Genomic DNA, 13,710 nt, shown 5'->3' on the forward strand with positions numbered 1-13,710 from the left:
ATCCAGCTCAACTCAGGGGACCGGCTGAAAAAGGTGTCCCCTACTCCTCCGCCATCTTAACCTCCCCAATAATTGGAATTTTTCNCTCAACTCAGGGGACCGGCTGAAAAAGGTGTCCCCTACTCCTCCGCCATCTTAACCTCCCCAATAATTGGAATTTTTCCTGGGTTCTCTATTCTGTTCCATTGGTCCATGTGTCTGTTTTTGTGCCAACGCTGTTGCAACAGCCGCATTTGAAACGCTGAACTCTGAATGTGAGCTCTGAGATAGGAGAGCGCCATGGGAAGAGCGTTCGTCAGAGAATGAGCACTGTTCTCTCGCACTGTGAACAGACTTTCTGTAAGGTCACCTGCAGATAGACATTCTTTCTAGATTCTTAGGAAGGGGAGTGTTCTAGACAGAGTGTGCTTTCTGAGGACTAATGGAGTTTCCCTGGGGTGACCCTGCTTTCCTTGCTGCCAACCACAGATGGCTGGTGTTTGTTCTGCTCAGCCTGCTCCCTGGGTCTCCCCCCTGCAGGGCTGAGATCAGGGTTCAGGTTGGGAAGACCCCGCTGGACCCCCTGAGGGGCTCACAGGGAGAAGGGGAGCTTGCAGGGCGCATCCTGTGGGTCACCACAGGCATCATGATCAGGCACCGGAGAGAAGAATCCTGAGCCCTGGGGCCTCTGCATGCACCATTCCCTGACTTTGAGATGACTCATTCTTTGGATGTGGTCCTTCTGCCCCCACGGCCCCTGCTTCATTTCAGATATCGTCTTGTCCAAGGCTGGAAGAAGGCATAGTCCATTAGCTGCCATAAAACATTTTGGTGTCTGTGAGCTCTTCACAAACAAGGAGAGTGGAGTGTGAGAGAGAGCTGAGCTTGGATGGGCTGGGTGGTGCGGGGAAGTGTCCCCAACCAGATGTTGTTGGTAGGAAACTACAGTGCGGTGGTCGGGGACCACAGCCAGTGGAGCGCCATGGACGGTGAAATGAGCTGTTCAGCGAGAATCCCACACACGTTTATTTGGTGTTTACTGCCTATGGGGCACACAGGTGCTGGGCGGAAAGGGTGAGGACGGTCTGAGTTCTGAAGGCCTTACCGTCCAGCACGATGGAGAGAATGGGTGGACAGTTGGACTGGGGTGAGGTCTGCCCCCGAACGGGGGGGGCACGAGCAGCAGGGATGTTACGGAAGAGGCACCCAGCCAAGTCCAAGGGCAGTTCCCATTAGGTCCTCCCTGTGCCAGTCTGGAGGGAACGATGTGGGGGGGCTGTGAGAGGCTGCGCCAAACTGTGACCTCAGGAGTGAGGGGAGCACAAAGTGCCAGACTTGCCTATGCATGCAGAGCTCCTGCACCCTCTTCCAAAATATCTTTGCACACCTGACAACCAGCTTCTGTGGCCCTGGTCCATGCAGCGGCCTTGAAGCCATGGTTCTAAGTCCTCAGAGCTGCAGACAACATGGTGCTTGATGGTTGATTGTTGCCGGCCACCTGTGTTTTGTGATCTGCGTGGGGTATGCAGACATGCACACTGTTTCGTTTTTCCCCCCGCATCCTTAATGGTCTTGTGCTAGATGCTTGTTCTTGGGTGTGTGCAGTCCCTGCTGGAGCCTTCCTGGAGGAGGCGGCTCCCGCACAGAACGGGGCTGCATCACTAAGTGGGTGCGTGTGTCCCTTGGTTCATGTGTGATTCACCGAGAGGTTTCATGGGTACAATCTCATTTTGCATTTTTGTATATGTCAGAGTCCCTTGGGGTGTAGTGGTTGATACAATTGTCAAAGTCATAGATAAAACTGGGAGAAGGAGTTTCACCGTAGCATTAATTCCCTACTTCCGCCATTGCTTCCAGAAACACAGAATGAAATGTGACAAAGCAACTGGCATTATTGAGATGGTCATGGATCGATTTAATATTGAGAACGAAGGCACCTACACCGTGCAGATTCACGACGGAAAAGCCAAGAATCAGTCTTCTCTGGTTCTCATTGGAGATGGTACGCTATCCTGAGAATTGTTTGAAAATTGTTTTGACTACACAGAGACAATCATCTTTGATTTCTTTTCCTTTGAATATTGACTTTAGCGTTCAAGGCTGTCCTAGACGAGGCTGAATTTCAAAGAAAGGAATTCCTCAGGAAGCAAGGTAGGTACTGGACTCACCCCCCAGGAGCCGAGCGGACTCAGCATTCAAATGTTTGTTTATGGCAAATCTGGCTCAATGCCGAATGGCTGTAAATGCTGTTTTAAATGATCATGAAGTTAGACTGTTTCTCATCTGTAGAAACTTGAGTATTTTTCTGTTTTTTGCACATTTATTTTCACCTGTGTTTTTGTCTTGCTTCTACCTTTAAAAGCCCCAGGATATACTGTTTAGTGTTCGTATTTCCTGTTATTGTGAGTCAAGGACATAGTCAGGGTGTCCAGGCCGTGTGGCCGACCTGCTAACTAACTTGTCTCCCCTGTTCACTGCTGAGACGGAGATGAACTCAGACCCTCGTTTCTCCTTTATGTAAGACAGTTGGATGACCGGGCCACATGACAGATGACAGATGATGGTAGACTCTCTGTAATCCTCACCCACCCCAGGGATGCGCATTTTATTCCTGCCACACCCCACACAACCCTCCGGGTCAGCCAGCTGCTCTCCTCACCATTTTCCTTGTCCACGCGCACATTTCCAGCTCTCTGTGGTCTGGTCATCCCACAGCGACATGGCTTTCCACGGTCACCTCTGCAAACTGGGGCACTGTCCAAAGTCTGAGTTGGGTCTTCAGGCCTCCCCATAGCTGTCATGAGCTCGTGTTCCCCGTGGCATTGCCAGCATATGTGTGTGTGTGTGTGTGTGTGTGTGTGTTTCTTCCTTTTCTTTACGTTTTTTAAAAATGTGTCTCTCCTGTTTTCCCCTCAGGCCCTCATTTTGCTGAATATTTGCGCTGGGATGTTACAGACGAGTGCGAAGTTCGACTTGTTTGTAAGGTGAGGACTTGGCTCCAGCGAGAGAGTGGTAAGCTCTCGTTCGTGGGGCGGCAAGAGACCATTCAGGGAATCGTCCGCCGTTGGTCATAGGATGCGAACAAACACAGCGTGCTGGCCACGCTGCGTGACTTTGAGTCTCGTGGACGTTTTCCTAGTTAGACTACAGAGCTTGTCTCTGCTCATGAGGAGATGACAGTGTGGTGGCATGCAAAAGAAGATTCAAGTAAGCAATTTAAAATATTTAAGATTTTTAGTAAGTGAGCATATGGAAAGTATGCCACGATACAATTCATCTGGTAATTTCCATGCCGCTCACATGATTTCTTTAGGGAAAGAAGGTAGTTTTGGGAATAAGATGCTCCTTAAGTTTTGTGCTGACGATTGAGTAACGCAGTAAGCCTCATTGGTTCCTACTGAGTATAAAAACCTGTATTTGGGGGAAGAGATTTTAAGGAGCATTTGCTACCTGAGCAGTGCTATCGGAGAGGCTGGGGGAGGATCAATAATGCATCGTTTGGTTCCTCAAGCTACTCACAGACTGGTAGGTAAAAGAGAAGATAAACAGATTATTTGAACTGAGTGGTGGTTTCTGAGCTGAGCACTGGAGGAAGACCAAGAGCGTCATAGGTCTGTGAGGTGGGGGGAGACTGCTCCGGGGAGACCCAGAATGTGGACGAAGAGCCTGAATGTGGAAATAGCTGTGTGGGACGCTAGTACCAAACTGTGACATTATGAAGGTGGTCGTTGTGGGACACCATACAGCAGGTCCTCAAACATTCAGCAGAGCCCCACCGCAGGATTCAGCATAGAGAGGAATTGAAACCACGGACGCAGATGGCTATCTGTGCATCCAGGTCCCTGGCAGCACTGTTACAACAGCCATAGTGTGAGGGCTATCTAAAGAGATGAGAGTGGACGGTGGGGTCAGGATCGCAGTGTGAGGGGCTGCTCTGAGGAGATGAGAGTGGACGGTGGGGTCAGGACCATAGTGTGAGGGGCTCTTCTGAGGAGACAAGAGTAGACGGTGGGGTCAGGACCATAGTGTGAGGGCTGTCTGAGGAGATGAGAGTAGACGATGGGGTCAGGACCATAGTGTGAGGGCTGTCTGAGGAGATGAGAGTGGACGATGGGGTCAGGACCATAGTGTGAGGGCTGTCTGAGGAGATGAGAGTGGACGATGGGGTCAGGACCATAGTGTGAGGGGCTGGTCTGAGGAGATGAGAGTGGACGATGGGGTCAGGACCATAGTGTGAGGGGCTGGTCTGAGGAGATGAGAGTANGGGGCTGCTCTGAGGAGATGAGAGTGGACGGTGGGGTCAGGACCATAGTGTGAGGGGCTCTTCTGAGGAGACGAGAGTAGACAATGGGGTCAGGACCATAGTATGAGGGCTGTCTGAGGAGATGAGAGCAGACAATGGGGTCAGGATCATAGTGTGAGGGGCTGGTCTGAGGAGATGAGAGTGGACGATGGGGTTAGGACCATAGTGTGAGGGCTGTCTGAGGAGATAAGAGTGGACGATGGGGTCAGGACCATAGTGTGAGGGGCTCTTCTGAGGAGATGAGAGTAGACGATGGGGTCAGGACCATAGTATGAGGGCTGTCTGAGGAGATGAGAGTGGACGATGGGGTCAGGACCGTAGTGTGAGGGGCTCTTCTGAGGAGATGAGAGTAGACGATGGGGTAAGGACNGTCTGAGGAGATGAGAGTGGACGATGGGGTCAGGACCATAGTGTGAGGGCTGTCTGAGGAGATGAGAGTGGAAGGTGAGGTCAGGATCATAGTGTGAGGGGCTGGTCTGAGGAGATGAGAGTGGAGTGGTTAAGAATATAGTGTGANTCTGAGGAGATGAGAGTAGACGATGGGGTCAGGACCATAGTATGAGGGCTGTCTGAGGAGATGAGAGTGGACGATGGGGTCAGGACCGTAGTGTGAGGGGCTCTTCTGAGGAGATGAGAGTAGACGATGGGGTAAGGACCATAGTGTGAGGGGCTGGTCTGAGGAGATGAGAGTGGAGTGGTTAAGAATATAGTGTGAGGGGCTGGTGCACAGGGGCTGGAAGGAGGATAAGGGTGACAGTGGGGTCATTGTGGGGTGGGACACTGGGCTGCCAGCTCTTCAGTGTCACTGTCAGTTGAGGGACCCGGGGTAACGTGTAGAGATGGGCTGGGGGCTGACATGAAGCCTAGGGAGCATGGAGCCGTGGGACAGGGGATTTGAGGAAAGGTCGTGTGCAGGCGGGTGGTGGGTGGTGGTGTGGGGCCACGTGAGGGCCGTGCACACCCTGGGTTAGTGCCAGTTAGACCTTGAGACGCCATGATTACATCGACCTTTCCTGCTCGTCCGCACTCATTGTTTATATTGGTGATGAAGTCCTAATTAGATGTCCTGTTTCCATCCCTTTTTTCTGTGTGTATTAACTGAAGCTAAAGTTTTGATTTTTAACGCACTTGAGGTTGTTATAAATTCATTTTAGGATAATACCTAGAATTATTCTTCTTTTCGTAATGAGTTTCTTTTTTTCTTTCCTTTTTTTTTTTTTTGCCATGATCAAGTCACATTTATTCCAGATATGCAAGGCTGATTCAACATTCAAAAATCAATTAATGTAATCTTTTTTTAATAATAATTTTTTAATTTTATTATGTTAGTCACCATACAGTAAGTACATCCCTAGTTTTTTGATGTAAATTTCCATGATTCATNATTCTTTAAGTTATTCTACATAGTTTTCCCCTTAGTGATATGTTAGACGATTTTTAAAATATACATGCATAACAAGCCACATGGAGAAAATTTATACATTTTTAAAATGTACTTGCATAACAAAACACATGGAGAAAATTTATGCAAGAAAATTTATACATTCATAATATAACTTCACAGAAAACTATATATTTGTTTACTTATTTATAAAACCATCTTTTAAAAGAAAGGTTTACCATAAAAGAAATTTCATTCAGGCACAGAAGGGTGCATATGGTGCATAATCTCCTAGAAAGTTCTCATATAGCAGACATGGGGACTGGGGTGCTCCCTGTTGGAGACTGAGTCAGGCGTGTGCCACATCATGTCTCGGGGGTCTTGTTACTCTCTCTTCTAGGTATTTATGTACAGTTTTGGTGCCTGTATTTAAGGAGTGGGAGGGAGAAATTGCAGAGTACAGAGGAAAGACAGTGGGTCCTTCTGAGGCGTAAGAACCCCCCAGCTATGGGACAAGGAAGTCAATGGAGGATGTCAGTTTCAGAGAATAGAGATTGGATGTTGTTGGAAAGGGTTGTATTTAGCACTCATACACCAGCAATTTAAAACATCTGGGAAAACCAGAGTAAGGGGAAGCAGCACTCAAGTGAGGTAAAGGACGTAAGGGTTGGGTTGGCACTAACAATGGACACCAAGATATTGAAGTGTTAGGGGAAGGAGGTCATCTGCTGGACTGTCTGGCTATAGCCCTTTTGCCATTGGTTGTCAGCTCGTGGTCCTGACTTGAGAACAGAGCTCCCGCCTCCTGGTCCAGGGGGACACTCTGTCCACGCACTTGGCAAGCATTTGTAGACTCGTGGGGCATGCTGCCCTGTCCTGAGGTGCTAGGGTGAGCAGGAGTGTGTTCCGGACCCCTGCTGTCCTGGGGATTGTGCTCTGGTGCTGACACCAGTGACACTGACTTAGGGCCAACGCGGGAGTTCTGAGCTCTGCTGACTACCACACGATCAGAACTAGCCACACTGTCTGAATGCTAGAAATTCGTTTTTTTGTCATTGACATCACTTTTGCTGAGTCCATATGGGGTATAAATGCAGAATTATCCATCTCAAATCGTCCGTTGTGGCCATTTCATTCTGTCTGTAAGAACCAGGCTTGTTTCTCATCCATGGGATGTACACATCAGAGCGTGTGAATCAAAATGCTTCCTCATCTCTGGAATTCTGCAAAGCTTAGTGTCAAATTTGAGCTCATGTTGCAGATTGAATTGTAAGGAATTTTAGTAGAAGGAAAGTTCCCATTCTCATTGGGCTTATTTGGTGTTATGGTTTTATCCCCTCTATACAGATACATTTGAAATGTCATACTGGCAAAAAAGCAGCCACGAAACAGTTTTATAGCCCTCTAAGAATATTTCCCATTATTTATAAATTTAAAATACACTGCTTACAACTTGTTTTTATGACTGACATTTCATATAACTCAAAAACTCCTTACACTATCTAATTTCACAGGCTAGGACGATTTGTCCTTCTCTATGCAATGGTGAAAGCTTAATTATTTTAGAAGCTGGAATTTAGAAATGCATTTGCCATTATTAGGACTGACAGCTTTTCCGTGAGCCTCTGTCTGAGGCTATAATAAAAATTGATGGTTTTTTTTTTAAGTCTGTGATTTAAAATCCAGAGACTTTTTTCTTTTTTAAAGATTTTATTTATTTATTTGAGAGAGAGAGAGAGAAAAAGTGAGAGAGCACAAGCAGGGGGAGAGGAAGACACAGACTCCTCACTGAGCAGGGAGCCTGAAGTGGGACTCGATTCCGGGACTGTGGGATTACGACCTGAGCTGAATGCAGATGCTTTACTGACTGAGGCACCCATGTGCCCCTCCAGAGATTTTTTCTTAAAAGCAAGAGTGATTCTCATCCTCACCGTAAGATTTCTGCCTTGCAGGTGGCAAACACCAAGAAAGAGACAGTATTCAAGTGGCTGAAGGATGATGTTCTGTACGAAACAGAAGCGTTGCCCGATCTGGAGAAGGGAGTCTGCCAGCTCCTCATACCCAAGGTACGTGGTGTTGCACGGAGCAGGCTGGAGGCCAACAAAGGCGGATCTTTCGAATAATGTGTAAATCCTGCATTCGCTCCCATTTTTAATCCTGAATTTTCATGGTTTGCAAAGGGAGCATATTATCATTTATTACATTTTCCATCTTGGCATTGATCTTACATGCGTACGGGATATGTTTTATTTGCAGTTGTCAAAGAAGGACCTTGGTGAATATAAGGCAACCGTGAAAGACGAGAGAGGTCAAGATGTCTCTGTCCTTGAGATAGCTGGCAAAGGTAAAAGAAAACCTTTGTCCTCCCCCAAAGAGATCCAGTTAGCCAACAGGATGCGGTGTGCTAGGAAGGCACATCGATCTGTATCCTGACTGGACACGCTCTTCCCTTAGCAGTAACGCAGTAGGAGCAAATCGGTCTGTGCTTTACTTCCATTCAAACCTGCTTCAGTGTTTTAGAAAAATGCAAGGTGTTACTTTGCATTTATAGGAAATGTCATTTTAGTCCGTCATCATAAGCCAAGTTTTCTCCCATTACTAATGTAGTTAAAATGATTGAAACGAGGGAAGTGATTCAATTAAATGTATAGTTGGATTAATGTGGAGTAAGATTTTCTTGTTCCTTGCGTAAAAAGTGAACAGGTGAGAGGGATTTATGACCCACAGGAGACTTTTATGGATAAATGTTGCCATTTTAATATTTCATTTTTCAAATGAATATCAGGACTTCCTGTATCAATTTAATTAAACATGAAAATGCTGCCTTCTGATAAAATTATACATCGTAATGATACATTTCCCTTCTTCCTTTCAGTGTATGAGGACATGGTTTTGGCAATGAGCAGAGTCTGTGGTAAGTAAATGCCTACTGATTCCCAGGGTATGCGTGGTGCCGAAATCCCCGTTTCCTGAGACGAGAACTGAGCCCTGCAAAGGGGCGGCTGGGGCAGCCCTCCCACTGCTCCCTGACGCGATCCAAAGGGGTTTGCAGCACTATATTTAGAATCTAGATTTTATTAAAAAGAAACCCAGTTTGGACCTCCTGATTAGCCACTTCTTCCGACTTGCCTTTGCTCCATTTAGGTGATTGCTTTGTACGTGATTGCTCTCAGCATCTTTATTACCAGCATTGAGCAGCAATAATGAATTTTAAACCTCTGGCTCTGCATCATGAGTATGAAACCCTTTTTCAGTTTTGCAAATAAATTCTTCCTCTCCATTTCCCCTTCACAGAAACCGTGAGAACGAAGAGATGGATTAGTAATTCAGTAACAATAGCTCCTATGTGGGTCGAGTTTTATGCTAAGAATGACAGCATTTTATTACTGTGGGCTTCCTAGAGATGCCCTAATTTAGATCTTCAGAGCCAGTGGCTGGGACGGGAATGGGGCCCAGTGGCGGGCGTTCTGCCCCGGGTCAGGGCTCTACCAGCGGTGACACACGTCAATACCACGCTTCCCTGCGGCTCACACGGGCTTTCTGATGTTCTCCTGAAAACCTTCTTGTGTTTATTTTTCATTGCTTCCTCAAAACAGTGCTGCAAGGTAGATTTTACTCATTTCTACTTTGGCTTGGTCAGATAAACACGATCGCGTTTTAAATGAGTTTTAGCCTTGACGGTAGTTAAGGGACCGAGCGCTCCTTCACGGCTGCCGAGCCCCTTGGTGAAGGCCCTTGGAGCTGTCTGAAGGGGCTGCCGCCCCGCGCTCCGTGGAATTACTCTGTGGTATGGTAGCGTGTAGCACGCACCGTGGAGGCGCTGATGGCGGTCCTGGCAAAGTCAGCGTGCATGTGCGATGTGGCTTTTCTCCTGCTGTTCCCCTGATCTGGTGCAGGGAGGACCGTGTGCTGAGAGCAGACGCGGGGCTGCCCGCCGCCCACACGTGAAGCCTCTATCCTCCGAAGAGGCTAGGCCCCTGCTCGCGACAGGTGCCCACATGCGAGGGGCAGCAGTGAGCACCGTCTGGTGCCCGATGCGTGTGTGTTGGTAGCACGCCAGGCTTCCTGCAGCCCCCACGCCCTGCGCCAGAGTCTGCGAGCCCTAGCCTGCCCTGCCAGGGCCTTGCCTGCTGTGCCAGCCGTCCTCACAGTGATCCCCCCCCTCCCCAGGCTGCAGGGACATTTCTGGGCCACCCGGGGTGTGTTGGTGTCCTGGGTGTTGGCNGTGTTGGTAGCACGCCAGGCTTCCTGCAGCCCCCACGCCCTGCGCCAGAGTCTGCGAGCCCTAGCCTGCCCTACCAGGGCCTTGCCTGCTGTGCCAGCCGTCCTCACAGTGACCCCCCCCTCCCCAGGCTGCAGGGACATTTCTGGGCCACCCGGGGTGTGTTGGTGTCCTGGGTGTTGGCCTTGCTTTTGTCTTGGAGTGACGTGTGGGTTCCCACAGCGCCTGCGCATTCATCACAGACCACCATCCCAAGTGCTGGGGGTCCCTCTGTGCTCTCTCAGGAAGCGGGGGCCTTTGTTCTTGGGCCTGGCGGGGGGCCTCCTGCACCCCTCATCCTCCAGCTTCTTCTGAGCGTGTCCGTAGTGCTGGCGCACACACACACTCACACACATGCAGACTCACACAGACTCACACACAGGTTCACACAGACACATACATAGACCCACACTCACGTACTCACACACACTCACACAGATTCACTCAGACTCACAGAGACTCATTGATTCACACATACACTCACACGCATGCAGACTCACACAGACTCACACACAGGTTCACACAGACTCAGACACTCATTGATTCACATATAGACTCACACAGAGACTCACGTGGATATACTCTCACACTCACATGCACACACAGACTCACACTCACATACACAGACTCACACAGATTCACTCAGACTCACAGATTCACTCAGACTCACACGCTCACTGACTCCCACACACTCACACGCTCATCCACTATGTGCTGCCTTGTGTCTCCTTTCCGTGGGGGAGGCACCCACCTCCCAGAAGACTTGCTAATTGATGCCCACACCGCCCTGGGTGTGTTGGGGGGTGGACCTCACCTCAGAGGCCCGCTCGTAGACAATGGTCTTGAGGAACTCAAAGGGCACCTACAGTGTTCCTTCAGGGGCTCCTCAGGTCGCCGGCCAGCCTCCATCATTTAGGGCTGTGCACTGTCAATGTGGGAGGCAAGCCACAAGCACGCGTCTCACATGGACAGGATCCACACGGAACCGCACTGTGTGCGAGATCGCACCTGCCTGCCTCCCTTCTCCTTTCTCCTGCCTTTACTAAAACACCCCTTCCCTAATGGGATGGAGCCACAAGCACTCTGGTCCCCTGAAGGGCTTTCTGTAAAATCTGTGTAAATGACGTGTGGATTGAAATCCCCTCTGGGCTCCACTGCCGGAGACCATCCAGCTGAATGGCCCTCGCCCTGTGGCCTCTGGAGTCTTCCTTCTGTCTGCCCCTGACCCTGTTCCACCTGCACAGGGCCCCTCCCGGGGGCACCTGCTCTTCTCCCCTGATTCCCGCTTCTTCCTAGGCCCCGGATCCTTCTCGCTCTGTGGGCCTTCCTCCTCCTCCAGGTTTTCCTTCCTCTTCCATCGCATCTGCGTCAGTGACCCTTCACAGAGTTCCACTCACTCTGGGTTTTTAAGGTTTGAGCAATGGGAGAGGCTGGCTGAGCTGCGTGAGCTGTGTTAGGGGAACGGTGGTGGGGGGCGCCCATCATCTTGGCAGTGTGGCTGCTTCTGTCCGCCAGTGTGCTTCCTGGCAGGGCTGGTTGGGCCAGCTGTGTGGGAGGTGAGCAGAGCAGGTGTGGCGGGGTGGGCAGGGGAGCCTGCCATGCCGCAGACAAATGCCCACCCAGCTGCATCGGCTATCCCTAACCAAGCTCCTGCCCCCCACCACTGAGCTGCTGTAGTTCACACTCTCTGAAGGGCGAGGTCTCAGGTACGGGGAGCAGGGGTGCACTGATGCGGGACAGGTAGAGGTGATGGGGCACCTCTGCACCCTGCACGGGGGTTCCAGTGACCTCCCTGTTGGTCACCCCCCATTCCCCCAGGGCCTCCAAGTTGGGGACTCACACTCCGGTTGGTCATCTGTTCAGCTGTCTTTGCTCTTACAGCCCCCTACCCCTCACCCCTGCGCTCTCTGCCTTCAAAAGGTCTGTCATGGCTCTCATCTTTGCATGTGGGTTTGTGTGTGCTTCACATCTCTGTGGGGAGGGGTGGATTTCAGCAGGAGCCGAGGTCACGGAGGCGATGTGGGGACACTGCTGTGAGCCGGCTCACAGACACCATCTCAGAGAGTTCTTCCAATCACTCCATCGGGGAGAGCTGTTTTCACCCTGTGTTTTTGTTGGATAGTCTTCCGATACACGTGCTTGTGTGAAAGTAAATGGAAATCAAAGAACACCACAGTCACGACCATTTTTATTTTGGTTTCTATTTCTTTACGTAAAGTCATAAGTATAATTTGTTTCTTTTTTTTGCCATTTATTTTATGATAATTATCCATCTTTTATATCGATATTATGTCCGCAATTTCTCATAATGATGTCGTGTTTCATGTAGCTGCTGTTTCCCCGTAAGGAATAGCAACCGTTGTTCGTTGTTACAAATAATTATGCAGTGTACATCATCGGACACAGAGGCTGTTTTCAGTGTTCAGGTATAGTTCCCTCGAGTGAGTTCCCAGAAGTACGAGGACTGTGTGGAATATGTGGGTATCTTGAGGATTCGTATAGAAGTCTCCGGGGGGCTTACCACAGTTAGGAAATGGTGTGTTCAAAAGTTCCTTCTCCATTGCACCCTTGTCAGTGGTTTTAATCCTATCATTTTCTTTTATTTTGCTGATTCTATAAATAGTATCTTCTAGGTGTTCGAGTACCGTGAGTTTGCATAAATGCGCTGTAGTTATGTATCTAATAACAGTCTGTGCTTCAAGCTCAGAGCTTTCGCCGAGATAAGAGGCTTCTCTGTAACTTCCCCTCTCTCGACCCCTCACCTCCCCCACCACCTGCCCCAGTCCAGCAGGCTCAGCTCCTACCCCACACACACGGAATACCTTCTCATTTCCTAGGTTTCTCTTACTGCCTGTGGCTTCTCCTGCTTTCTTCCCTCTTATTCAGTCTTTACTCATCTCAGAGGATAGAGGATAGCCTTTCATCTCTGTGACTCCTTCCTGGGTCATTTCTGCTGACTCAACCTCTCCCTTTTGCTGTCTCCCACAATACTTAAGTTCCAGACCAATTAATGCAGAATTTACTGTTACTGTGCTGTTTGCAAGAATTTTCCTCCTCTTCTTAAGCTAAGCTGCCAAGGGGCAGATGTTGAGCCTTTTCCTAAAGTTATGTGTGCCTTACAGTATTCAGCAAAGAGGTTTTCAGGTACGTCTGGCACTGGCAGATGCTTGGGCAGTGAACGAGCATGGCACAGGGAAGGTTAGAAGAACGTGTGGCCAGAACATACAGATGTGAGGCTGTGTTTACCGCGGGACAGAGCAGAGACACCCCCGGTTGCTCCTCTGCATTCTGACAGCGCCCGTGCTGCTTTTCTTGGTCTGAGTCTGTTTTGTTTCCTGCAGGGGCATCCGCTTCTCCACTAAAAGTACTGTGCACCGAAGAAGGAATAAGACTTCAGTGTTTCATGAAGTATTTTACTGGAGAAATGAAAGTGAACTGGTATCACAAGTAAGTATAAGTGCGATTGATGGTGGCCACAAATGGGGCAGTGCCCAGCACGTACAGCTGGACGCCGCGCTCCTGGCTGGGAGTCATGGAGCTGCTCATCTTCTTGACAACCTTGGCCCGGGGCAGGGGCCATCACGGCAATAGGGAGGACCTCCAGGAGGGGAAAGACAAATGCCTGAAGGTGCCAGAGACACATTTCTGCAACGTCTGCGTTTTACTGAATGGGTGACACACATTTTACCTGCAGTCTGGCAGGCAGCTAATGGAAAAATAATGTGTAGAGACCACACTCCCAATTTCCCATCTGTCAGCTCCTCACTGGTTTGATTAAGAAGAAAA

At 49.4% G+C, this 13,710-nt stretch overlaps 1 protein-coding gene across 1 annotated transcript in view; it reads left to right on the forward strand.

Moving 5' to 3' along the window:
* The window catches only part of MYOM2 (myomesin 2), a 106,197-nt gene that overhangs the window by 77,274 nt on the left and 15,213 nt on the right, over positions 1-13,710 (forward strand). Inside the window, exons 27-33 of the mRNA XM_034652412.1 lie at positions 1,837-1,981; positions 2,071-2,130; positions 2,896-2,963; positions 7,616-7,729; positions 7,920-8,007; positions 8,539-8,577; positions 13,266-13,371. Coding sequence (XP_034508303.1) covers positions 1,837-1,981; positions 2,071-2,130; positions 2,896-2,963; positions 7,616-7,729; positions 7,920-8,007; positions 8,539-8,577; positions 13,266-13,371 — 620 coding nt within the window. The remainder of the gene's footprint in view (positions 1-1,836; positions 1,982-2,070; positions 2,131-2,895; positions 2,964-7,615; positions 7,730-7,919; positions 8,008-8,538; positions 8,578-13,265; positions 13,372-13,710) is intronic.

The sequence above is a fragment of the Ailuropoda melanoleuca genome, unplaced genomic scaffold (genome assembly GCF_002007445.2).
Source record: "Ailuropoda melanoleuca isolate Jingjing unplaced genomic scaffold, ASM200744v2 unplaced-scaffold5950, whole genome shotgun sequence".
Classification (NCBI taxonomy): domain Eukaryota; kingdom Metazoa; phylum Chordata; class Mammalia; order Carnivora; family Ursidae; genus Ailuropoda; species Ailuropoda melanoleuca.